This window comes from Ranitomeya imitator, chromosome 2 (genome assembly GCF_032444005.1).
Source record: "Ranitomeya imitator isolate aRanImi1 chromosome 2, aRanImi1.pri, whole genome shotgun sequence".
NCBI lineage: Eukaryota > Metazoa > Chordata > Amphibia > Anura > Dendrobatidae > Ranitomeya > Ranitomeya imitator.
In genome coordinates, this window is record NC_091283.1 from 454,736,917 (window position 1) to 454,764,191 (window position 27,275).

The window sequence follows — 27,275 nt, forward strand, 5'->3', positions numbered from 1 at the left end:
ACTGTGAGTAAAAGAGCGCAGTGCCACATGGGGGATCGGGCATTTTTGGTATCAAGATTTATGCACATACTCCACATAGCAGAGGGACTATCAAATGTGACCGCTGCCAGATCCTTCTTGATTTCTGTCACTTTGCACATTCATTCCACAAAACCATTAATGTAGCTACCGGGGGCAGAGGGAGCGGTGACCCCGGGCACCGCGCTCTGAGGGGGCCCACCCGGAACTACGCTACTGTAACTGTATTGGCATGCACAGCACACCCATACAGTTACATTCTGCGGCAGAGCAGGGAGAATCGATCGCCCTGCTCTGCCCCCGGCCACTATGGGGCCCGTGAGCAGGTGGGGGGGGGGCGGTGCCAGCAGTGGGTCCCCCGCCCATCATCGTAGGTTCAGCTGTATCACCTAGATGCAGATACAGCTGACCGTATTGATGTGAGAAGGAGCGCTACACTCCCTCTCCCATCATCCGCCTGTCAGCGTCTGACGTCACCGACACTGACAGCGGGCGCGATGATGTCACTGTTCGGTGCCCACTGTCCGGAGGTGTGCAGGCTCTGAGAGCAGGTGAGTATTGGATTTATTGTTTTTATGGGGTGCTTTATATTATATAAAGTATGTCTGCCTATGGGGAGGGTGTGTCCGGTATACTATAGGGTCTGCCTATGGGGAGGGGGGAGTGTGCAGTATACTATAGGGTCTGCCTATGGGGAGGGGGGAGTGTGCAGTATACTATAGGGTCTGCCTATGGGGAGGGGGGAGTGTGCAGTATGCTATAGGGTCTGCCTATGGGGAGAGGGTGTGTGCAGTATACTATAGGGTATGCCTATGGGGAGGGTGTTTGGGCAGTATACTACAGGGTCTGCCTATGGGGAGGGTGTGTGTGCATTATACTATAGAGTCTGCCTTTGGGGATGGTGTGTGTGCAGTATACTATAGAGTCTGCCTATGGGGAGGGTGTGTGTGCAGTATACTATTGGGTATGCCTAAGGGGAAGGGGTGTGTGCAGTATACTATAGGGTCTGCCTATGGGGAGGGTGTGTGTGCAGTGTACTATAGAGTCTGCCTATGCGGAAGGGGTGTGTGCAGTATACTATAGGGTCTGCCTATGGGGAGGAGGTGTGTGCAGTATACAATAGGGTCTGCCTATGGGGGTTGCATTATACTATAGAGTCTGCCTATGGGAGAGGGTGTGCGCAGTATACTATAGGGTCTGACTATGGGGAGGGTGTGTGTGAAGTATACTATAGAGTCTGCCTATGGGGATAGGGTCTGTGCAGTATACTATAGGGTCTGCCTATGGAGAGGGTGTATGTGCAATATACTATAGAGTCTGCTTATGGGGAGGGGGTGTGTACAGTATACTATAGGATATGCCTATGGGGAGGGGGTGTGTGCAATAAACTATACTGTCTGCCTATGGGGAGGGTGTGTGTGCAATATACTATAGAGTCTGCCTATAGGGAGGGGGTGTGTGCAGTATACTATCGAGTCTGTCTATGGGGAGAGGGTTGTGCAGTATACTATAGGGTCTCCCTATGGGGGGTTGCATTATACTATCGAGTCTGTCTATGGGGAGAGGATGTGTGCAATATACTATAGGGTCTGCCTATGGGGAGAGAGAGTGTGTAGTATACTATAGGGTCTGCCTATGGGGAGGGTGTGTGTGCGATATACTATTGAGTCTGCCTATGGAGAGAGGATGTGTGCAATATACTATAGGGTCTGCCTATGGGGAGAGGGAGTGTGTAGTATACTATAGGGTCTGCCTATGGGGAGGGTGTGTGCGGTATACTATTGAGTCTGCCTATGGGGAGGGGGTGTGTGCAATATACTATAGAGTCTGCCTATAGGGAGGGTGTGTGTGCAGTATACTATCGAGTCTGCCTATGGGGATGCATTATACTATAGAGTCTGCCTATGGGGAGAGGTTGCGTGCAGTATACTATAGGGTCTGACTATGGCGAGGGTGTGTGTGCAGTATATTATAGAGTCTGCCTATGGGGAGAGGTTGTGTGCAGTATATTATAGGGTCTGCCTATGTGGAGGGGGTGTGTTCAATATACTATAGAGTCTGCCTATGGGGAGGGGGTGTATGCAATATACTATAGGGTCTGCCTATGGGGGATGCATTATACTATAGAGTCTGCCTATGGGGAGAGGTTGTGTGCAGTATATTATAGGGTCTAACTATGGGGAGGGTGTGTGTGCAGTATATTATAGAGTCTGCCTATGGGGAGAGGTTGTGTGCAGTATATTACAGGGTCTGCCTATGGGGAGGGAGTGTGTTCAATATACTATAGAGTCTGCCTATGGGGAGAGGGTGTATGCAATATACTATAGGGTCTGCCTATGGGGAGGGTGTGTGTGAAATATGCTATAGGGTCTGCCTATGGGGAGGGGGTGTGTGCAGTATACTATTGAGTCTGCCTATGTGAGGGTGCAGTATACTTTAGAGTCTGCCTATGGGGGTGCATTATACTATAGAATCTGCCTATGGGGAGTACATTATGCTATAGAGGCTTACGAGGAGTTCATTATACTATATTGAGAACTATCTGGTGCATTATACTATATGGAGGCTATCTAGGGGGCCATCATACAGTGTGGAGATTACAGTGAGGGGGCCATCACACAGTGTTGGAGCCATTAAACAGTTTGGGGGCTACTAAGCGGTCAGTATACTGTGTGTGTGGTACTACACAGCGAGAGGTCATTATACTGTATATAGGGGAGCTGTACAGGGGAGAGACTTGGGACATTATTAAATGTAAAGTGGGCACTTATTGTTATAGGGAATTCGGGTTACTGTGACTGTCAAAGGGGCACACAGAGGGCATTATTACTTTCTAGGTTTCTAGGGCACAAAATGTGGGCGATATTTTCTAGGGCACTTGTACCTGGCATTAATATATTCTAGAGTTTTGTTATTTTACCATCTAGAGCAGACCTGGGCAAAGTGCTGCCCTTGGGCCACATCTGGCCTTCTGGCTGTCTCAGTCCAGCCCACCAGCAGAATAGTGAATGCAGCTCTGGAGTACAATACAAGAGGTAACTCAGGATCAAATGTGAATAATTTCAGCTCACCACTATGACAGCCATTTCAGATGCTCCAGCATGGAAGTATTTCAGTCCAGATTAAGCAAAGCTGTATCCAGGCAAAAAAAGGAGTGTATCCAGCGAGCGTAGAAGGAACAGTGATAGACGTTTATGCAAAGAACTTCTCAATATTAAATACTTGAAAAAGGCATCTGCCGAAACGCGTAGTTTTAGGGGGGTGAGAGGTTAAATTTTTGTATATTATTATTAGTAGTAGTATTATTATTTATATATATAGCGCCATTAATTCCATGGTGCTGTACATGAGAAAAGGGGTTACAGATAACGTTTACAGTAAACAAATTTACAATGACAGACTGGTGCAGAGGGGAGAGGACCCTGTCCTTGCGGACTTACATTCTACGGGACATACAAGTACATATACATGTGCAGGAAACTAATGTGACTGGATGGAACCAACATCATTACTAAACCAGTCAGAGATCCGGTGTGTCCTACACAGTCACACTCATTGCAAGGTATACACAAACAAGTGATATAAAAAAAAAATGACTTAACTTAAAATTAGCATCTGGAACATCTAAGGCCTGAACATCTCTGTGTTTGGATGTAAAACAAATGACCCAGATTTTATGCAAAGACTGAAAAACATAGACATCCAGATTCTCCTAGAAACATGGACCAGGGCCGAAAATGAATCCCTGGAGCCCATCGGATACAGGGAAATCTGGGTCCCTGCCCTGAAAAATAAGAACATTAAACAGGTCCGCTGCTCAGGAGGAATATTGATGTGGCATAAAGAAGAGCACCACCAGTACATCAAACCGGTGAAAAGAGGAGACAGCTTCATATGGTTCAGACTCAGCAGCTCCATCCTCACCTCTCAGTATAATCATTATATATATATAAGTCTGAATTATAGTATATGCCTGCGCCATCTATATACCACCACAAGAGTCACCCTACTTCAATCCAGAGAGCTTTGAGATCTTACAAGGAGAAGCTGCCCATTTTCAGGCCCTGGGTAAAGTTCTCATCATCGGAGACCTCAATGCAAGAACTGGGAGAGAAAAAGACTTTCTGACCACCGATGGAAACATCTACATACTTGGAGCAAAGACTGACAGCCATGACTTAGTACACATGGAGAGAAACAGCTACGACAGTACAGTCAACAAAGGTGGCAAAAAGATCCTGAAAGTAAATGTAGAAGTTTAGGACTTCATATTCTTAATGGCTGCACCAAGGGAGACTCCATAGTAAGATACACATTAAACTCCCATGCAGGAAGGAGTGTAGTAGACTACGCCATTACAAACATGGACACGGAAAATATCGGCAGCTTCATAGTCACCGCAAAAACGCACCTGTCAGATCTCAGCCAACTTCTTCTGTACATAAAATCTACAGAGAAACCATCGGCACATGAGCCTCAGCAGAGCGGCCTCTTCAACCTGCCTCCATCCTATAAATGGTCCAAGACGTCAGCAATAAAATATCAAGAGGCTACCAGCAGACCCAGAATACAGGAGATGCTCCACCACTTCTACAACTACGAGTACAAGCCTAACCCAGAAGGAGTGAACCAAGATACAAAAGACCTCAATGATATATTCTATGCCATGGCCGAACTGTCCAACCTTAAAAAAGTCAACTATAAAAAGCCAAAAGAAAAACAGACTAATGGTTGGCTTGACAGAGAATGTAAAGCCATACGGAAGACCCTGAGAACAACCTCAAACAAGAAACACAGAGACCCCAACCATCCGGGTCTGAGGGATGCCTATGACACCATACAAAGGCAATACAAAACCATCCTCAAGGGAAGAAACAGAGTTACATCTCCACCAAACTTAACCAACTCCAAGACGCCCTCCAAGACAATTCCTTCTGGGAACTATGGAACCACATGGGCACAAAAAAAACAAGAAAAACAACATCCTCTACAAAGACATCCCGAAGCAAGAACTAAACCAAGAACAGAAAAACATAACGGAAAAACTAAAAGCTATGGAGGAAAAAGTAAAAAATTTCCAACACCCACTGGATACACCAATCACACTACAGGAAGTTACAGAGAGAATATCTTCCATAAGATATAGAAAAACCAGTGGCCCAGATGGAATCCCACCTGAATGCCGAAATACAGCCCACTGGAAATACAGGCAGCAATGGTTAAACTGTTCAATATTGCGCTGAGTGCTGGCTACTTCCCTCGTACCTGGAATTAAGGCCTCATCTCACCCATTCACAAGAGTGGGGACAAGTACGACCCTGCCAACTACAGAGGAATATGTGTCAGCAGCAACCTGGGGAAACTGTTCAATAGCATCTTGAACAAAAGGATCCTTAACTACCTCACTGAGCATAACGTCCTCTGCAAAAGCCAAGCAGGGTACATGCCAAACCACCGCACTACCGACCACATCTACACCCTGCACTGCCTCATTCAGAGCCACGTCCACAACACAAAGCACGGGAAGATGTACGCTTGTTATGTCGATTTCAGAAAGGCTTTTGACTCAGTGTGGCACCCGGGCCTATTACTGAAACTGCTGGAGAGTAGAATAGGAGGAAAGACCTATGATGTCATCAAAAGCTCCTACACCGTGAACTGCTGCAGCGTGAGCGTGAATGGTAGAAGAACGGCTGATTTCCAGCAGAGCCGCGGAGTCAGACAGGGTTGCACCCTAAGCCCAACGCTCTTCAATATCTACATCAATGAGCTGGCCACCGTTCTGGAATCTTCAACGGCACCTGGACTCACACCCCAAGCTCCCATTACCATAAAGCCATGCTACATGTAGGTGGTCCCCACAAACCAGAACCCCTAGAACAGCTCACCCAAACCCAACCTGACCGAACCGTCAACCAAAACAACCTGACAAAAGCCACAATCAGGTAGATGGTAGAGGAGGAGCAGGAGTGGTACGTCAGTGCCTGGAGGAACGAAATCAGTAGCTCACAGAAACTGACCGTGTACCAGAGTCTACAGAGAGACTACAGACTGGCTCCATAACTGGAGAAACTCTCAGACCCCAGAGACCGCCAGATCTTGAGCCGGTATAGACTCAGTGCCCACAATCTGGCCATCGAGGTCGGCAGGCACAGACAGAGCTACAAACCCAGGGAAGACAGACTGTGCCTACACTGTGACCTGGAGGCTGAGACCCACTTCCTGCTACACTGCACAAAATACTCAGCAGTGAGGGACACTCACTTCAGGAGACTCTCCGATCTCTTCCCGGATTTCAGCTCCATGAAGGAGGAAGAGAAAACATATAGCCTGCTGGGGAAGAAGAGAACGCAGTGGAGATAACAGCGCAGTATGTGAGTGCGTGCCATAGGCTGCGAGAAAGGCAATCATGATGCGCCATGTACTTCCTTACCCCCAACGTGTACCACGTCCATCGTTCCCACAGTCCCCACCCATTATCCCCACAGCCCTACTCCCTATACCCTACTGTATACGTGCTGTGGCAAAACTAATGTTTATTTGGTCCTGCAAATAAGGCTTCTTTGAATTTGAATTTGATTACATGTAACATTTTTGGATTCCTGCTCGCTGGATACACTCCTTTTTTTGTTTGGACACAGATGTAACTCAGGATCAGTACAGGATAAGTAATGTAATGTATGTACACAGTGACTCCACCAGCAGAATAGTGAGTGCAGCTCTGGAGTATAATACAAGATGTAACTCAGGATCAGTCCAAGATAAGTAATGTAATGTATGTACATAGTGACTCCACCAGCAGAATAGTGAGTGCAGCTCTGGAGTATAATACAGGATGTAACTCAGGATCAGTACAGGATAAGTAATGTAATGTATGTACACAGTGACTCCACCAGCAGAATAGTGAGTGCAGCTCTGGAGTATAATACAGGATGTAACTCAGGATCAGTACAGGACAAGTAATGTAATGTATGTACACGGTGACTCCACCAGCAGAATAGTGAGTGCAGCTCTGGAGTATAATACAGGATGTAACTCAGGATCAGTCCAAGATAAGTAATGTAATGTATGTACACAGTGACTCCACCAGCAGAATAGTGAGTGCAGCTCTGGAGTATAATACAGGATGTAACTCAAGATCAGTACAGGACAAGTAATGAAATGTATGTACATAGTGACTCCAGCAGCAGAATAGTGAGTGCAGCTCTGGAGTATAATACAGGATGTAACTCAGGATCAGTACAGGATAAGTAATGTAATGTATGTACACAGTGACTCCACCAGCAGAATAGTGAGTGCAGCTCTGGAGTATAATACAGGATGTAACTCAGGATCAGTACAGGACAAGTAATGTATGTACACAGTGACTCCACCAGCAGAATAGTGAGTGCAGCTCTGGAGTATAATACAGGATGTAACTCAGGATCAGTCCAAGATAAGTAATGTAATGTATGTACATAGTGACTCCACCAGCAGAATAGTGAGTGCAGCTCTGGGGTATAATACAGGATGTAACTCAGGATCAGTCCAAGATAAGTAATGTAATGTATGTACACAGTGACTCCAGCAGCAGAATAGTGAGTGCAGCTCTGGAGTATAATACAGGATGTAACTCAGGATCAGTACAGGATAAGTAATGTAATGTATGTACACAGTGACTCCACCAGCAGAATAGTGAGTGCAGCTCTGGAGTATAATACAGGATGTAACTCAGGATCAGTACAGGATAAGTAATGTATGTACACAGTGACTCCAGCAGCAGAATAGTGAGTGCAGCTCTGGAGTATAATACAGGATGTAACTCAGGATCAGTCCAAGATAAGTAATGTAATGTATGTTCACAGTGACTCCACCAGCAGAATAGAGAGTACAGCTCTGGGATACAATAAAACAGTGTTTTTCAACCAGTGTGCCGCGGCACACTAGTGTGCCGCGACACATGGTCGGGTGTGCCGCGGGGGAACGGGAGTCAGCTGTTCTCTGTGCCGACTGTCAAGCTGACAGCCGGCACAGAGAAGCTGCAGCGCGCCGGCTCCCGGAGATCAATTGTACTCGCAGACATCTACCAGCTGCGAGTACAATTGAGGCTCTGACCGCTGGGTCAGAGCGACGCCAGCAGCGTGATCAAGTCATGTGATCACGCTGCTGGCGTCACTATCCGGCGCGCAGGAGAAAGAAGAGACTTGGTGGTAAGTGCTCCTGTGCTGTGGAGCTGAAGACACCGAAGATTCAGCGTGGGGTGGGTTTATGGGGAGTATGTGGGGGGATTTATTAAGTGTGTGGGGGGATTTATTAAGTGTGTGGGGGGATTTATTAAGTGTGTGGGGGGATTTATTAAGTGTGTGGGGGGATTTATTAAGTGTGGGGGGATTTATTCAGTGTGGGGGGGGATTTATTAAGTGTGGGGGGATTTATTCAGTGTGTGGGAGGGAATTATTCAGTGTGGGGGGGGATTTATTCAGTGTGTGGGGGGATTTATTCAGTGTGTGGGGGGGATTTATTCAGTGTGTGGGGGGATTTATTCAGTGTGTGGGGGGATTTATTCAGTGTGTGGGGGGATTTATTCAGTGCGTGGGGGGGATTTATTCAGTGAGTGGGGGGATTTATTCAGTGTGTGGGGGGGATTTATTCAGTGTGTGGGGGGGATTTATTCAGTGTGTGGGGGGATTTATTCAGTGTGTGGGGGGATTTATTCAGTGTGTGGCGGGATTTATTCAGTGCGTGGGGGGGGATTTATTCAGTAAGTGGGGGGATTTATTCAGTGTGTGGGGGGGATTTATTCAGTGTGTGGGGGGGATTTATTCAGTGTGTGGGGGATTTATTCAGTGTGTGGGGGGATTTATTCAGTGTGTGGGGGGGATTTATTCAGTGAGTGGGGGGATTTATTCAGTGTGTGGGGGGGATTTATTCAGTGTGTGGGGGGGATTTATTCAGTGTGTACGTGGGGGGGGCTGGAATTTATTTAGCATGTGTGGGGCAGGGTGCATTTATTCTGTGGAAGGGGATGGATTTATTCTATCGGAAGGGCAGTGGATATATTCTGTGGGGGTGAGTGGGGAGATGGGGGTGGACACAGTAGCGAGGGGAAAAATGTGTGCTGACAGTACTGGGAGCAACGGTGATGGGATGTGTGAGGACAGTATGGGGAGTCGGGGGAATGTGTGAGGGGGGAATGTGTGAGGAGGAAATATGGAGAGAGCAAAGGGGTATGTTAGCAGGGGGGGATGTACAGGAGGAGGCTATTAGAAATGTGTGCAGACAGTATGGGGGGATGAAAGTGTGAGTGGACACATAATAGATACTGAGTAGTGTGAGGGTAACAGCCAGGAGGAGACAGTATGCCAAGTAGGAGGAGTGTAATGAAGGGGCACAGTAGAGAGACTGGGCTCTCTATGAGGGACACCGTATGAGAAGGCAGCGTGAAGTATGGAAAAGAGAGAGAGGGTAGTGTGGATGGCATGTACCATAAGAGGGACAGTGAGGGTCATATTATGTGCTGGGAATAAAGTGAGGGGCAATTATTTACTCAGGGGCTCAGCCTAGGGCAGATATTGTTATTCCGGAGCATTATAATAACACTGCTATCTTTAACCCCTTAGTGACAGAGCCAATTTGGTACTTAATGACCAGGCCAATTTTTGCAATTCTGACCACTGTCACTTTATGAGGTTATAACTCTGGAACGCTTCAACGGATCCCGCTGATTCTGAGATTGTTTTTTCGTGACATATTGTACTTCATGTTAGTGGTAACATTTCTTCGATATTACTTGCGATTATTTATGAAAAAAACCGGAAATATGGCGAAAATTTTTAAAATTTTGCAATTTTCAAACTTTGTATTTTTATGCCCTTAAATCAGAGAGATATGTCATAAAAAATAGTTAATAAATAACATTTCCCACATGTCTACTTTACATCAGCACAATTTTGGAAACAAAATTTTTTTTTGTTAGGGAGTTATAAGGGTTAAAAGTTGACCAGCAATTTCTCATTTTTACAACACCATTTTTTTTTAGGGACCACATCACATTTGAAGTCATTTTGAGGGGTCTATATGATAGAAAATAATGAAGTGTGACACCATTCTAAAAACTACACCCCTCAAGGTTCTCAAAACCACATTCAAGAAGTTTATTAACCCTTTACGTGCTTCACAGGAACTGAAGAAATGTGGAAGGAAAAAATGAACATTTAACTTTTTTTTGCAAACATCTTAATTCAGAACCATTTTTTTTATTTTCACAAGTGTAAAAACAGAAATGTAACCATAAATTGTGTTATGCAATTTCTCCTGAATACGCCAATACCCCATATGTGGGGGTAAACCACTGTTAGGGCGCACCGCAGAACTTAGAAGTGAAGGAGTGCCGTTTGACTTTTTCAATGCAGAATTGGCTGGAATTGAGATCGGACACCATGTCACATTTAGAGAGCCCCTGATGTACCTAAACAGTGGAAACTCCCCACAAGTGACACCATTTTGGAAACTAGACCCCTTAAGGAACTTATCTAGATGTGTGGTGAGCACTTTGAACCCCCAAGTGCTTCACAGAAGTTTATAACGTAGAGCAGTGAAAATAAAAAATCGCTTTTGTTTACACAAAAATGATCTTTTTGCCCACAAATTCTTATTTTCACAAGGGTAACAGGAGAAATTAGACCACAAAAGTTGTTGTGCAATTTCTCCTGAGTACGTTGATACCCAATATGTGGGGGTAAACCACTGTTTGGGCGCACCGCAGAGCTTGGAAGAGAAAGAGTGCCGTTTTACTTTTTCAATGTAGAATTGGCTGGAATTGAGATCGGACGCCATGTCGCGTTTGGAGAGCCCCTGATGTGCCTAAACAGTAGAAATCCCCCACAAGTGACCCCATTTTGGAAACTAGACCCCCCATGGAACTTATCTAGATGTGTGTTGAGAACCTTGAATGCCCAAGTGCTTCACAGAAGTTTATAATGCAGAGCCGTGAAAATAAAAAATATTTTTTTTTTCCACAAAAAAGATTTTTTAGCCACCAAATTTTTATTTTCACAAGGGTAACAAGAGAAACTGGACCCCAAAAGTTGTTGTCCAATTTGTCCTGAGTATGCTGGTACCCCATATGTGGGGGTAAACCACTGTTTGAGCGCACGGCAGAGCTCGGAAGGAAGGAGCGCCGTTTTGGAATACAGACTTTGATAGAATGGTCTGCGGGTATTATGTTGCGTTTGCAGAGCCCCTGATGTACCTAACCAGTAGAAACCCTCCACAAGTGACCCCATTTTGGAAACTAGACCCCCCAAGGAACTTATCTAGATGTGTGGTGAGAACTTTGAATGCCCAAGTGCTTCACAGAAGTTTAGAATGCAGAGTCGTGAAAATAAAAAATATTTTTTTTTCCACAAAAAAGATATTGTAGCCCCCAAGTTTTTATTTTCACAAGGGTAACAGGAGAAATTGGACTGCAATAGTTGTTGTCCAATTTATCCCGAGTACGCTGATGCGCCATATGTGGCGGTAAACCACTGTTTGGGCGCACGGCAGAGCTCGGAAGGGAAGGAGCGCCTTTTTGGAATGCAGACTTTGATAGAATGGTCTGTGGGCATTATGTTGCGATTGCAGAGCCCCTGATGTACCTAAACTGTAGTAACCCCCCACAAGTGACCCCATTTTGGAAACTAGACCCCCCAAGGAACTTATCTAGATGTGTGGTGAGAACTTTGAATGCCCAAGTGCTTCACAGAAGTTTAGAATGCAGAGTCGTGAAAATAAAAAATATTTTTTTTTTCACAAAAAAGATTTTGTAGCCCCCAAGTTTTTATTTTCACAAGGGTAACAAGAGAAATTGGACCCCAGAAGTTGTTGTCCAATTTATCCCGAGTACGCTGATGCCCCATTTGTGGGGGTAACCCACTGTTTGGGCGCACGGCAGAGCTCAGAAGGGAGGGAGCACCATTTGACTTTTTGAGCGCAAAATTGGCTGTCGTGTTTGGAGACCCCCTGATGTACCTAAACAGTGGAAACCCCCCAATTCTAGCTCCAACCCTAACCCCAACACACCCCTAACCCTAATCCCAACCTCATCCATAATCCTAATCACTAACCCTAACCATAATCACAACCCTTACCCCAAAACAACCCTAATGTCAACCCTAACCATAACCCTAATCAAAACCCTAAATCCAACACACCCCTAATCCTAATCTCAACCCTAATCCCAAACCTAACCCTAATCCCAAGCGTAACACTAATGCCAACCCTAACCCTAATACCAACCGTAATCCAAACCCTAACCCTAATCCCAACTCTAACCCTAACTTTAGCCCCAACCCTAGCCCTAACTTTAGCCCCAACCCTAACCCTAAGGCTACTTTCACACTTGCGTCGTTTGGCATTCCGTCGCAATCCGTCGTTTTGGACAAGAAACGGATCCTGCAAATGTGCCCGCAGGATGCGTTTTTTGCCCATAGACTTGTATTGCCGACGGATCGTGACGGATGGCCACACGTCGCGTCCGTCGTGCACTGGATCAGTTGTGTTTTGGCGGAGCGTCGGCACAAAAAAAGTTCAATGAAACGTTTTTTTGTACGTCGCATCCGCCATTTCTGACCGCGCATGCGTGGCCGTAACTCCGCCCCCTCCTCCCCAGGACATAGATTGGGCAGCGGATGTGTTGAAAAACTACAGCTGCTGCCCACGTTGTGCACAATTTTCACAACGTGCGTCGGTATGTCGGGCCGACGCATTGCGACGGCCCCGTACCGACGTAAGTGTGAAAGAAGCCTAACCCTAAGTTTAGCCCCAACCCTAACCCTAAATTTAGCCCCAACCCTAACCCTAAATTTAGCCCCAACCCTAGCCCTACCCCTAACCTAACCCTACCCCTACCCCTAACCTAACCCTAACCCTACCCCTACCCCTAACCCTAACCTAACCCTAACCTAACCCTAACCCTACCCCTAACCCTACCCCTAACCCTACCCCTAACCCTAACCCTACCCCTAACCCTAACCTAACCCTACCCCTAACCCTACCCCTAACCCTAACCTAACCCTACCCCTAACCTAACCCTAACCTAACCCTAACCCTACCCCTAACCCTAACCCTACCCCTAACCCTAACCTAACCCTACCCCTAACCCTAACCTAACCCTACCCCTAACCCTACCCCTAACCTAACCCTAACCTAACCCTACCCCTAACCCTAACCCTACCCCTAACCCTAACCCTACCCCTAACCCTAACCCTACCCCTAATTTTAGCCCCAACTGCTGTTCTCCTGCCGGCCGGCAGATGGAGACAGATGGCGGGCGCACTGGGCATGCGTCCGCCATGTTCTGCTGCCGGCGGCCAGGAGGAGCAGCAAGAGGATCCAGGGACCTAGGTGAGTATGCTAGGGTCCCCGAATCCCCCTATTTCTCTGTCCTCTGATGTGCGATCACATCAGAGGACAGAGAATTACACTTTACTTTTTTTTTTTTTTTTGCGGTCGCCGGTAAACAGTTAATTACCGGCGATCGCAAAACAGGGGTCGGTAATACCGACCCCGATCGTGCTCTTTGGGGTCTCGGCTACCCCCGGCAGCCGAGACCCCAAAGATTCTCCCGGTGCCGGCCGGCGGGCGCACTGCGCATGCGCCCGCCATTTTGAAGATGGCGGCGCCCACCGGGAGACACGAGGAGCATCGGGGGAGCTAGGTGAGTATTGGGGGGCCACCTGGGACCCCTTTTCTCTGTCCTCCGATGTGCGATCACATCGGAGGACAGAGAAATTAAAAAGAGATCGCTTTTTTTTTTTTTTTTTTTTTTTTGCGATCGCCGGTAAACGGTTAATTACCGGCGATCGCAAATGCGGGGTGGGTTAAAAAACCCCCGAATCATGTTCTCTGGGGTCTCGGCTACCCTCGGCAGCCGAGACCCCGGAGAAAATCGGCCTCTGGGGGGCGCTATGGACTTTTTCCACAGCGCCGTTAATTAACGGCGCTGTGGTTTAAGTACCCTTAGCGGCCGCCGTTAAAAGGCGTATCGGCGGTCGCTAAGGGGTTAAGGGTGTTGTGTCGGGATGTGCTGCAGAAGACAGGAGAAGATGGAAGTCTGCAGAAACGAGCTCTGCCGGTGGATGAGAAGAGTCATCATGGCATCTGGACAAGGTGAAGATGAAAAGAAAGAGGCGACTCCACAAACAACGTCATCTATCAGGTACCTGGATGTAAATGTGTTTTTTTTGTGATACTAATTCTCATTTTTATTTGTTAGGAACATTAAAGGGGATGTCCAAGGTTGTGATGAGTCTGCAGTCATACTATGTGACTGCAGACTTCTGAATTCTCACAGTGCACACTGCTATCATAATTCTCTGATGTTGGTGATTTACATACATGCGGTCACGTGCTGACTAGACATGTGTGGCCTCATTCAATGAAAATGAATTGACTGAGGCCGGACACGTCTAGTTAGAATGTGGCCAGAAGTATCCAAATCACATACTTGTGCTGTCATGACCGTCCACTCTGGCCACCGGCAAGGGAGAATCCTGAAAGTGTGCAGTGTGTGCGCTGTGAGAATTCAGAAACCTGCAGTCACATAGAATGACTGCAGACTTTCATCTCAAACCTGGACGCACCATTTTGTGCCATTTTGGTTGGTGGTGTGCCTCGGGATTTTTTAAGTATAAAAAGTGTGCCGCGGCTCAAAAAAGGTTGAAAATCACTGCAATAAAAGACGTAACTCAGGAAATTTTTTGGAGCAGCAGGAGTGCGCTGCACAGGGCCGTATTTGCCACTAGGCACTTGAGGGCACGTGCCTAGGGCGGCGGGATGCGGGGGGGCGCACTTGAGCTAGGTTTTTAAATTTTTTTTTTTTTTTTTAAAAAGCTCCGGGGTCAAGTGCCCGCCCCCACTCCTCCCTCCTTCCTTCCCGTCCTCCTCCCTGAAGACATAATACTCACCTTCCTCCAGCGGTGGCTGCAAATGCGTCTCAGCGCCGGCAAAGTGTCCTATCTTCAGCGGTCACATGGTACCGATCATTAAGGGTGATGAATATGCGCATATTCATCTCACCTTAATTAGCGCTACCATGTGACCGCTGCAGACAGGAAGGAAGACGCTGCAGAGATGCTAGGAAGTTCTGTGCTGCGCGGTGAGAGGTGAGTATGACAGGGAAAAAAGGTGGGGAGCCATGCACACAAGGGAGAAGGATGGGGAGCCATGCACACAGGGGAGAAGGATGGGGGAGCCATGCACACAGGGGAGAAGGATGGGGGAGCCATGCACACAGGGGAGAAGGATGGGGGAGCCATGCACACAGGGGAGAAGGATGGGGAGCCATGCACACAGGGGAGAAGGATGGGGAGCCATGCACACAGGGGAGAAGGATGGGGAGCCATGAACGCAGGGGAGAAGGATGGGGGAGCCATGAACGCAGGGGAGAAGGATGGGGGAGCCATGAACGCAGGGGAGAAGAATGGGGGAGCCATGAACACAGGGGAGAAGGATGGGGAGCCATGAACGCAGGGGAGAAGGGTGGGGGAGCCATGAACGCAGCTGAGAAGGATGGGGAGCCATGAACGCAGGGGAGAAGGATGGGGGAGCCATGAACGCAGGGTGGGAGGATGGAGTATAAATATGGAGTATAAATACTGGGCCCTACAGGGGGGACACAGTGTGAGAGGACAGTGTGAAGAGGGGACCGGTATAGAAAGGAGAGGTCAGTGTGAAGAGCATGTACCATAAGAGGTACAGTCTGGGGGTCATATTTTGTGCAGACAATATAGTGAGGGCAATTTTTTATTCCGGAGCATTATAATGACACTTGTATCTTTAAGGGCATCATGTGGAGACTTTCTGCAAAAGAGCGGAGAAGATGGAAGTCTGCAGAGACAGCTGTGGATGAGAAAACTCATCATGGGATCTGGACAAGATGAAGAAAAGGAGAACGACTCCAGAGGCGACGTCATCTATCAGGTACCTGGATGTAAATGTTATTTGTGATGCTAACTCTCATGTTTTTATTTATGTTAGGAGATTTAAAGGGGATGTCCAGGCTTGTGATGAGTCTGCAGTAATTCTTTGTGACTGCAGACTTCTGACTTCTCACAGTGCGCACTGCACGCTGTCAGGATTCTCTCATGCTGGGGATTTACATTAATGCGGTCACGTGCTGACTAGACATGCGTGACCTCCGTCAATGAAAATGAACTGAGCGAGGCCGGGCACGTCTAGTCGGAATGTGGTCAGAAGTATACAAATCGCATACTTGTGCTGACATGACCGTCCACCGGCAAGGGAGAATCCTAGTAGTGTGCAGTGCATGCGTTGTGAGAATTCAGAAGCTGCGATGTCAGGATTCAGCTCTGCAGGTTCCAGTAGTCGTCACATGGACACGTCACTCATATGCGATTTTCAGACTTAGGGTATGTGTCCACGTTCAGGATTGCATCAGGATTTGGTCAGGATTTTTCATCAGTATTTGTAGCCAAAACCAGGAGTGGGTGATAAATGCAGAAGTGGAGCATATGTTTATATTATACTTTTCCTCTAAGGCTACGTTCACACTAGCGTTCGGCTAGTGTGCGTCGCGCTAGCGTCGGGCGACGCACGCGTCATGCGCCCCTATGTTTAACATGGGGGACGCATGCGTTTTTGCTTGTTGCGTTTTCCGACACGTGCGTCTTTTTTGACGCTAGCGTCGGACCAAGAAAACGCAACAAGTTGCATTTTTCTTGTGTCCGATTTTCGTCAAAAAACGACGCACGCGTCGAAAAACGCAGCGTTTTTGCGTGCGTTTGCACGCGTTTTTCGGTGCGTTGTGCGTCGCGTCGCCGACGCAGCGGCGCACAACACTAGTGTGAACGTAGCCTAATTGTTCCACTCCTGGTTTTGGCTTACAAATACTGATGAAAAATCCTGACCAAATCCTGATGCAATCCTGAACGTGGACACATACCCTTATGGTCCTGTGACATCGAGCTTCTCTTCTGCTTCTCTTAGTTTTTCACTGAACATTGAGAGCATTAGGGAGAGGAGCTCGTGGGCACATGACTGAGTGTGCAAATCACATATGTCCTTGGCGGAGGGGGGGGCACCAAAATGAATTCTTTCCCCGGGTGCCAGAAACCCTAGATACACAGATACACCTCTGCTGGTATGCCACTGCGAGCGGCGATTACCGGGTCCGGTGGAGGGATGTCTGTGCACAGGCAGTGAGGCAGGGACTGAGGGTGTGCACAGAGAGGATGGAGACCCGGAGACTGCCCGTCCTAGTCTACGCCGTAGCCTAGAGCCCTCATTATCATAGGAATATGTCAGTTAATAAATTGCTTTTCTGAAGCTTTATAGTGTAGTTATAGGTCAGGGAGGGTTGGATAGGGATGAGCTAGCAAGGTGCAGGGACAGGTAGTGATGGCTACTTGCGAACATGTGCGGCAATTGCGGTTTTGCACTTACGGTGATACATAAAACACTGCTAGCAGTGTTTTTTCCCATTGCTGCAATTACCGCATTTGCCGGATGGCGGCAAAACCGCAAGTGCCGCACATGTCTGTAAGTCCCATAGGGAATGAATGAGGCCGAACGCAGTGTTGCCGTAAGTGATCCATTACGCGGCAGATGCGGAAAAACTGTCGGATCTGCTGCAAAAGGCGACTTTCACATCAGCGATTTTTGTCAAAGTCACTGCCGATAGTGTCAAACTCACCAATGGGGGAGGCAGCACTAAAAGTGCCTAGGGCAGCAGAAACTCTAAATACGGCCCTGGCGCTGCATACTTTATGGAAGCAATGGAAACACACAAGAGCTGCACTGCTATTTCCTGTTATCAGCCTTTACAGGTTGGGGGAGGGTGCCGATAATTAGTATAATAATCTCCGTGCTGAAAATATGGTGCTCACATTGTAGCAAAGCTGCTGACATAAAGGCTTTCTGCCATACGTCTGTCCTCACTGGTCAGTTCGCTTTTGTCCCTAAGCGCCCGATGGATCCAGAGCTCAGTAATTAAAACTAATTGACCGAGGAGCCTGAAGTCTAAACACAAGAGCATGGAGAAGCAAAGACTGTGAAAGGCACACACCCTTCTCCAGCTCTTGGGACAGACAAGGGCACCTCTCCTCCGGGACATGGCACCTCCGCCGCAGACGCCAGCATTTCTGTATCTCCAGCCCCCAACGGGACTACTTCACCCCTCAAGGGACCTGCGCCCTCCAGCCCTATCTCTACTGATTCAAGTAAGGTTTGAAAAAGACCCTGTGGGTCGAAACGTTGCCTACGAAACACTGACCTACGAAACACTGCGGTGATAACTTTTGTTCTGGTGTCTATAATAAAGAAAACCACGTTTTTCAGCTCAACCAATACTCTGAAAATTCCTTTTTGAGTGCGACTGTTGCTATATAGGACTATATTCTGGAGTACCCCTCCGTGTTCAGTCTGCACCACCACTAGCGAGAGTGCTCGTCTTTTTCTTTCCTACTATGGCAGTGCCAGGGACAGAATGGGCATGAGGGGAATCGCCTGTCACTCACAAGTTGTGAAGTTCCCGCTCAGTATAGACAATGCCTTTGGATCGCTGTGTGGGAAGGTTACGGTGACAGTGTAGGGCGTCTGCGAGGTCAGCGACTTCAAGGTCACAGAGGAGCCACCATCAGAGACTTCGATCTGCAGAGAGGCGATGAAGAAACAAGGTCAACTGACTAGTGTCTAGACTGGATACAATTGTAAGAAAAATCACTGAAAAAGGCAGAGATGCTAACCTGCCCTGGTCTCAGAACAAATGCACCATCAGGGTGCAGCGGACCCAACTAATTATGGCAGAAACACAGGTGCAAAGTACTAGTGCACAAAAAAAAATCAAATCTGTATGTGGCATTATTCACACACGGGTGATGCAGAGCATCTGGCTTTTGTTCTTCTGCACTTTATCTATTTTTCATTTTTTGTGCATTTGTTCTGAGGCCTGGGCAGGTAGGCATCTCTGCCTTTTTTAGTGATTTTTGCATCATTTTGGAGGATTTTTAGTCCTTTTTGTGTCAGTGAGCTTTTTACAATTGTAACAAACCCTCAGCTGTGAAATAAATGAGGACTGGATGGGTATTGAGTATTTTTAACGTGTTTCACCACCTAATAAGCCTGTTTCCTCATGTGGACTTATGCACGTTCAACCTGCAGGGTCTTTCTTGGAATTGCTATCTTGACAAACCCGATAATACCAAACCTAAGCATAACCCTATGCTAAGACGTACTGCCAACCTTATGTGCTGCCTATAGATATCACACATTGGTTTTATAGTAGTACCCACCCACTGTGGGATTGTATAGGGATTGGCAGAGCTTCTGTTCAGCTACTGGTCAGGTCGGTCAAATTTTCCAAAAATAAGCAGTGCCATAGTTATTTGTCAGTTACTCATCTCCATAAATTTACCGTGAATGGGGGGTATTTGGCTTGAAAAATTTTTTTTAAATACCCTTCTGCAGATTTAAAGGGATTACCTAGCTCCTTTAACTTATGCATTGGAAGGTGAGAGGCGCTGCTGGCTGAGGTGGCATCTGTTGGCCATTTGCCAGCCATTGTGCCCGCCTGACATGTGTCCTAATTAGTAGCAAAAGTTGCACAAATCCTGCCAGCTTTGCATGATGCCTGGTCAATGGCCGACGGACGCCACACAGGCAGTCACCGTCACCTGTCGATGATAAACTGAGAAACACTGGTTAACCCTTTTATTAAAGGGAGGTGCCACAGAAAGAATGCCTCCTGCTCTAGGACCTAACCCTTTCATACATTATTCAAACAGCCCATTGATTTTAATAAGAATGGTGTAATACTTCTTTTTTCCTGTGGGGGTGCTGCAGGGAAATTGAACACCTTGTTTGGTGGTCCCCCCAATCTGTAATAGACTCCTGTCTATTATGTGCTATTACTAATACTGTTTTGTTTTACTCTAAGATAGAGGGATCTTTGGGCACCGGAGCCAGAATGCAACTGCTACCCCTGCATTCCCTATAGCTACACCCTATGGAGCAAAGTTGGCATTATTAGCTTTGGAGGGGACATCATTAATTTTAAGAGCTTTCTAAAGGAGGCACTATTTCCTCCATGGGGCACTAAGAGGGAATTATTTGGCATTAAGATGGCATTACTTGTATTAAGGGAGCCCTCAGGATTCATTATTTATTTTAAGGGGACATTCTGGCGGCATTACTGCTGGTTCAGGAGGTACAATACTTGGCTTGTCCCAGGTGCTGGCGGCCTACGTTGTGTCCCACTGGTATAATTGTTCCTCCAGTATTACATACAGACACATGATGAAGACTAATGGTTACGTTCTGTACGAAATTTAGAAGCCGAGATCCCGGGAAGAGCCTCATGTCATCGGGATGAATCACAATATGAACAGTGTCACCATTGGCATCAAGCCTGTCATGCAAAGGATTATCTGTGACTAGATCCCGGGGCCTCATGATATCATCATCTCTGCTCAGAGGGGATGTGTGTCACTCTCATCATCTCCACAGAGCAGCCCTGGAATATGAGAAAAATGCTCATCGACAGCCGTGAGGACCACAAGGCGAAAACTTCACACTCACCTCCCCATTATTGCCGTCATCTATGTGAGGTGTGTATGAAACGCGCTGGACGGGTCCGTCGTCAGGCATCTTTTCCCAGCTGATGGTGACAGCACTGTGTGTTATATTGGTGATGTCTAAATTTCGGGGTATCGGTTCTATAAGATATTTAAAAATAGATTGGGTCACAATTACAAAAATCTGTCTGCTTTCCTCTAAAAAATAACGTTTTTGTTTGGTATTGTATTCTAGTCACAATCACTATAATGAAGGGGAGCCGCAATACCTGGAACAACCTAAAGACAGTGGTGGCACAATTCCTGAAAGAAAACAGACATCGTTTTCTTATCCTTTAAAGACAACCTATCAGGCCCCCTAATCGTTGGAAACCACTACAGTTTCTTCCCACTAAGACTAGTCCCGATTTGGATAGTATATTCATGTCATCCTCTGTATAACCTACTTCATTGCAGGACTGTCAGAAATATCGCACGTATTGGTGGTCTCGCCATGAATGGGTTGTATAAAGGATGCCAATCATGTCCCACTTCATGGTAGGACCATCGATAGGTCAAACACATGCAAGATTTTTTGAGGTCCTGTCATAAAGTAGGCTGCATGGAAGAAGTAAATCATGCCAGAGCCAGGACTAGTCTGTGGGAGCGACACCTTGCCGGACTCATCCTTACGTATGACAGGATGTAGAATAGTAGCGCTTTTATAAAATACATGACTTTTGGATATGGGATGGACCCCACTCCTTCTTAAAACCACCATAACTACTGTAAACCTGGTACTAAAATAAATACACAAAACACATTATTTTGGTTGTCAAAATGGCCACAGCTTTTATTCAAATCACAGGATTAAATAATCACAGTAGGAGTCAGGTGGAGTGCTAGTACATTGGGATTCACAAGTACTGCGATATCCCCAGCTGTCTGACATACAGCACCAGGACAGACAGCCATAAAGGGGCGGCACGCACTGGCTTGCCATTCAAGCAGAGCCAGTAAACTTTCAGGGCACCAATGACCCTATTATCCTCACTCCTGTGCTTAACCACTGTGCCCGCCCCTGATTGATGTTACCATTACAACGTCCTTGAGGCTGGCCACCAAAGCCGAGCCTGCTCACCACCATGAGGTTTTACATCCTCTATTAGTTAAAATGAGTCCACCTTAACTTGTCTGCAACTTCCACCTGACTCCTAAACCGCAAAGCCGTGACGGGTTATAAATTCCAAGTCTCATTTGACACTTTTTTTTTTTTTTTAATAATTAAATCATTTTTGCAAACTTAAAAATTAGGAGTCCCTGCAAAAGCATTAATGGGACTAAACTTGGCAAACCCCCGACTCACAAAGAGTCATCCTACAGCGCTCAGGAGAGGAAAAAACCCCTGTGGAGGAAACCTCCGGGGAACCATGGCTGAAGGATTGCCCTTCCCTTGGGCTTAGAAGGTTACCGCAAATAATAACTCTTTATAGCCAATATACAATTGAACCTGGTACAAGATATACCATGACAAATTCAAAAATACAATAAAGCATTTATCATTATACAAGCAATAATTAAAAAGTTTAAGGACAGAGATTATAAACAGGGCGGGAGGGCGGGTAATGTTTCCTCCTGTCCATCGCGTGAGAGAAAGAGGGAGAGCCAGAGTTGCCTCCCCTATATAAGCCCCACCCTCCCCACAGTAATACACCAGGCACAAACATCTAAACTCCTTCCTCTTAAAGCAACATCACTCTTGTTTAAAATCTACACTGCAATACAAACAAAGGCTGCAGGAGTTCTCAGTCCACCCATCCCCAAGTCATGTCCACCTCCGTCTAGTCTCCAGTGGTTTCTGAAACATCAAAAGCTTCAATATAATGCCACTATCTGCATATACAGGTGCTTCTCACAAAAATAGAATACAATCTAAAAGATAATTTATTTCAGTTCTTCAATACAAAAAGTCAAACTCATACTATATAGAGTCATTACAAACAGAGTGATCCATTTCAAGTGTTTATTTCTGTTAATGTTGATGATTATGGCTTACAGCCAATGAAAACCCAAAAGTCATTATCTCAGTAAATTGGAATACTTTATAACACCAGCTTGAAAAATTATTTTAAAATCCGAAATGTTGGCCTACTGAAATGTATGTTCAGTAAGTGCACTCAATACTTGGTCAGGGCTCCTTTTGCATCAATTACTGCATCAATGCAGCGTGGCATGGAGGCGATCAGCCTGTGGCACTGCTGAGGGGTTATGGAAGCCCAGGTTGCTTTTATGTGTGTCAAACAGAAATCAGTCCCAGGAGCGCTGAAGGAAACTCAGACAACATATGTCGTTTGCCACAACGCGTTTCAACGGTAAACACCGTCTTCTTCAGGTGGGAGTTACTCCCGCCTGAAGAAGACGGTGTTTACCATTGAAACGCGTTGTGGCAAACGACATATGTTGTCTGAGTTTCCTTCAGCGCTCCTGGGACTGATTTCTGTTTGACACACATTCTTATCCTCCTTTGGAGGTATTCAGCTGGAGCTGCAGTGGTGCTCGACAACTCCCTTTCATCTCCCCTTCCCTGGGTCAATTCCTCTGCGCTCCCCTCTGACTGCTTTCACTTACCTTGGTTCTTCAGGTTGCTTTTATAGCAGCCTTCAGTCCATCTGCTTTGTTGGGCGGCACGGTGGCTTAGTGGTTAGCACTGCAGCCTTGCAGCACTGGAGTCCTGGGTTCGAATCCCACCAAGGACAACATCTGCAAAGAGTTTGTATGTTCTCTCCGTGTTTGCGTGGGTTTCCTCCCACATTCCAAAGACATACTGATAGGGAATTTAGATTGTGAGCCCCATCGGGGACAGTGATGATAATGTGTGCAAAAATGTAAAGCGCTGCGGAATATGTTAGCGCTATATAAAAATAAAGATTATTATTATTTGGGTCTGGTGGGGTATATTAATAGATCACAGACTGCACATGAGTCAGCAGTGTGATACAGCAACAAAAAAGGCAAACACAGTTCTAGGATGTATTAAGAGAAGCAGATTCTAGATGACATGAAGAAATTATCCTCCTCTACTCCTCCTTGGTCAGGCCTCATTTGTAATATTGTGTCCAGTCCCGGGCACCACATTTTATAAAAGACCTTGAAAAACTAGAGGTAGTTCAGAGAAGAGCTACCAGAATGGTGAGCGGACTGCAAAGCATGTCCTATGGGGAACTTTTAAAGGATCTGGGAATGTTTAGCGTGTAAAAAAGACGGCTAAAAGGAGACTTAATAGCTGTCTACAAATATGTGAAGGGCTGTCACAGTGTAGAGGGATCATATTCTCATTTGCACATGGAAACAGAAGAAGTAGTGGAATGAAACTGAAAGGGAGAAGATACAGATTATAAATTAGAAAAAAATTTTGACAGTTAGGGACTTAGGGTGATCAATGAGTGGAACAGGCTGCCATGAGAGGTGGTGAGTTCTCCTTCAATGGAAGTCTTCAAACAGAGGCTGGACAGACATCTGTCTGGGATGGTTTAGTGAATCCTGCATTGAGCAGTTGGTTCGACACAATGACCTTTGGGATCCCTTCCAACTCTAATATTCTATGATTCTATGAACACTTCAATGTGGGCACTACACAACACTTTTACGTGGACACACTACACAACCACGTTCCGTTATGTAGTCTTTATACAATGCCATTATGTGTGCCCTATACAATGCTGTTACACAAGCAGTACACATCGCTGTTATGTGGACACTTCACATCACTGTTATGTGGACACTATGTGACACATGTGGGCATTATGTGACACCATTACGTAGGCACACTGTTGGACTCTGTATGACACTGTTATGTAGATGTGAGGCATTTGCAACCTGTCATTTCAGCTCTTTCACTGCAAACTGCAACCTCCTGCACTGCCTGCATGGGTGCACTGAATAGCCAAGGATATCAGTGCCCAAAGATGATGGCAGGACCGATGATCCATTTATAGGGGAATCATCCTATCGTGTGTCGCCTAGTGATTAAGGTTCTACCTTTCTTGCTGCTTGTTCCTGCGTTGACGCATGGGATATACTCCTGGTACTTGTAGTATATCTCCTATTCCTGGCTCTAAACTTCGCTCCTGTCTCAACCCTTCTCGTATCCTGTCTGCTCTCCTGGTGAAAAGCTTTGGCTCCATTCGTGATCATATCTCACTTCAACAGAACTACTACATTAATATTCTGAGGACCATGGCCTGGAAATCTTCCTGAAGCAAAGTCCACACCTGTTTTCAGAGTTAAGCATGAAGACCAGCAATTCCCTTCTGTACCATAGTATTGCCTAGACACTGTATAACACTGTCATATAGACATTGTATGGTGTTATTACTAGACACTACATGACACTGTTACATAGCCATTATTTGGGGCACCGTATACCAATATTAAGTAAAGGATGAATGTATGTAACGTTTGTGTAAATGGCACTTATATTGGCACTTTTGTACAGATACTATCACCTAGGGATATACAGTGGTTTGCGATAGTATTCACCACTTTTGTGACAATTACAGCTGCAAGTCGCTTTTGATAAGTCTCTATGAGCTTTCCACATCTTGCCACTGGGATGTTTGCCTATTACTCAAGGCAAAACTGTTCCAGCTCCTTCAAGTTAGATGGTTTACTCGGTGAACAGCAATCTTCAAGTCTGACCACAGATTCTCAATTGGATTAAGGTATGGGCTTTTATTAGGCCAAGTGTTGTGAATTCTGTTGTCGAACTCCCTCCTGTGGTCATGAATGGTACTTCGGCGAGTTCTGTCTATGGGCTCCCTCTGGTGGCTGTGAGTGAAGCTGCTGCTTCTGAGGTTCCTTACACAGGTGACGTGGTTTATCCTTTGGTTGGCTGCTCTATTTAACTCCACTCAGATCGTTACTCCATGCCAGCTGTCAATGTTCCTGCATTGGTTCAGTTCGCTCTTGGATCTTTCTGGTGACCTGTCTTCTCCAGCAGAAGCTAAGTTCCTGATAGTTATTATTTGTTCATTGTTTCCTTGTCCAGCTGGTTATCATGATTTTGTCTTGCTAGCTGGAAGCTCTGGGATGCAGAGTGGCACCTCCGCACCGTGAGACGGTGCGGAGGTCTTTTTGCACACTCTGCGTGGTCTTTTGTAGTTTTTTGTGCTGACCGCAAAGATACCTTTCCTATCCTCTGTTTAGTAAGTCTGGCCTCCCTTTGCTGAAACCTGTTTCATTTCTGCGTTTGTGACTTTCATCTTTACTCACACTCAATATATGTGGGGGGCTGCCTTTTCCTTTGGGGAATTTCTCTGAGGCAAGGTAGGCTTTATTTTCTATCTCTAGGGCTAGCTAACTCTTAGGCTGTGAAGAGGCGTCTAGGAAGAGTCAGGAACGCTCCACAGCTATTTCTAGTTGTTGTGATAGGATTAGGGCCTGCGGTCAGCAGAGCTTCCACATCCCAGAGCTTGTCCTGCGTGAGTTTAACTATCAGGTCGTCCTGGGTGCTCCTAACCACCAGGTCATAACAGTACAGCTGGCCCAAAGTATTAATGCATCTCAATAGAGGGATAAGAGAAGTTCTGAGACCATTTTTTTTCTTTGCACTGTGTTTTGTCTTTCTTTTCCCCTAAACCTTTGGGTGGTTCAGGACACAGGTGTAGATATGGACATTCAAGGTCTGTCCTCTTGTGTGGATCATCTCACTGCAAGGGTACAAAACATTCAAGATTTTGTGGTTCAGAATCCGATGTTAGAGCCTAGAATTCCTACTCCTGATTTATTTTCTGGGGATAGATCTAAGTTCTTGAATTTCAAAAACAATTGTAAACTGTTTCTAGCTTTGAAACCCCGCTCCTCTGGTGACCCCGTTCAACAAGTAAAAATCATTATTTCTTTGTTGCGTGGTGACCCTCAAGACTGGGCATTTTCCCTTGCGCCAGGAGATCCTGCATTGCGTGATGTTGATGCGTTTTTTCTGGCGCTTGGATTGCTTTATGATGAACCAAATTCAGTGGATCAGGCAGAGAAAATCTTGCTGGCTTTGTGTCAGGGTCAGGATGAAGCGGAGGTGTACTGTCAAAAGTTTAGAAAGTGGTCTGTGCTTACTCAGTGGAATGAGTGTGCCCTGGCAGCAATTTTCAGAAAGGGTCTTTCTGAAGCCCTTAAGGATGTTATGGTGGGATTTCCCACGCCTGCTGGTCTGAATGAGTCTATGTCCTTGGCCATTCAGATCGATCGGCGCTTGCGTGAGCGCAAAGCTGTGCACCATCTGGCGGTATTCTCTGAGCATAGGCCTGAGCCTATGCAGTGTGATAGGACTTTGACCAGAGCTGAACGGCAAGAACACAGACGTCGGAATGGGCTGTGTTTTTACTGTGGTGAATCCACTCATGCTATCTCCGATTGTCCTAAGCGCACTAAGCGGTTCGCTAGGTCTGCCACCATTGGTACGGTACAGTCTAAATTTCTTTTGTCCGTTACTCTGATTTGCTCTCTGTCGTCCTATTCTGTTATGGCATTTGTGGATTCAGGCGCTGCCCTGAATTTGATGGACTTGGAGTTTGCCAGGCGCTGTGGTTTTTTCTTGGAGCCCTTGCAGTATCCTATTCCATTGAGAGGAATTGATGCTACGCTTTTGGCCAAGAATAAGCCTCAGTACTGGACTCAATTGACCATGTGCATGGCTCCTGCACATCAGGAGGATATTCGCTTTTTGGTGTT

The 27,275-nt window shown here is 46.4% G+C and overlaps 1 protein-coding gene across 1 annotated transcript in view; it reads right to left on the reverse strand.

Moving 5' to 3' along the window:
- Positions 1–27,275, reverse strand: part of COL20A1 (collagen type XX alpha 1 chain) — a 168,603-nt gene that overhangs the window by 72,565 nt on the left and 68,763 nt on the right. The window contains exons 15-16 of the mRNA XM_069751130.1: positions 20,575–20,711; positions 18,516–18,648 (exon numbers count right to left, since the gene is read on the reverse strand). Of these exons, the coding sequence (XP_069607231.1) occupies positions 18,516–18,648; positions 20,575–20,711 (270 nt within the window). The remainder of the gene's footprint in view (positions 1–18,515; positions 18,649–20,574; positions 20,712–27,275) is intronic.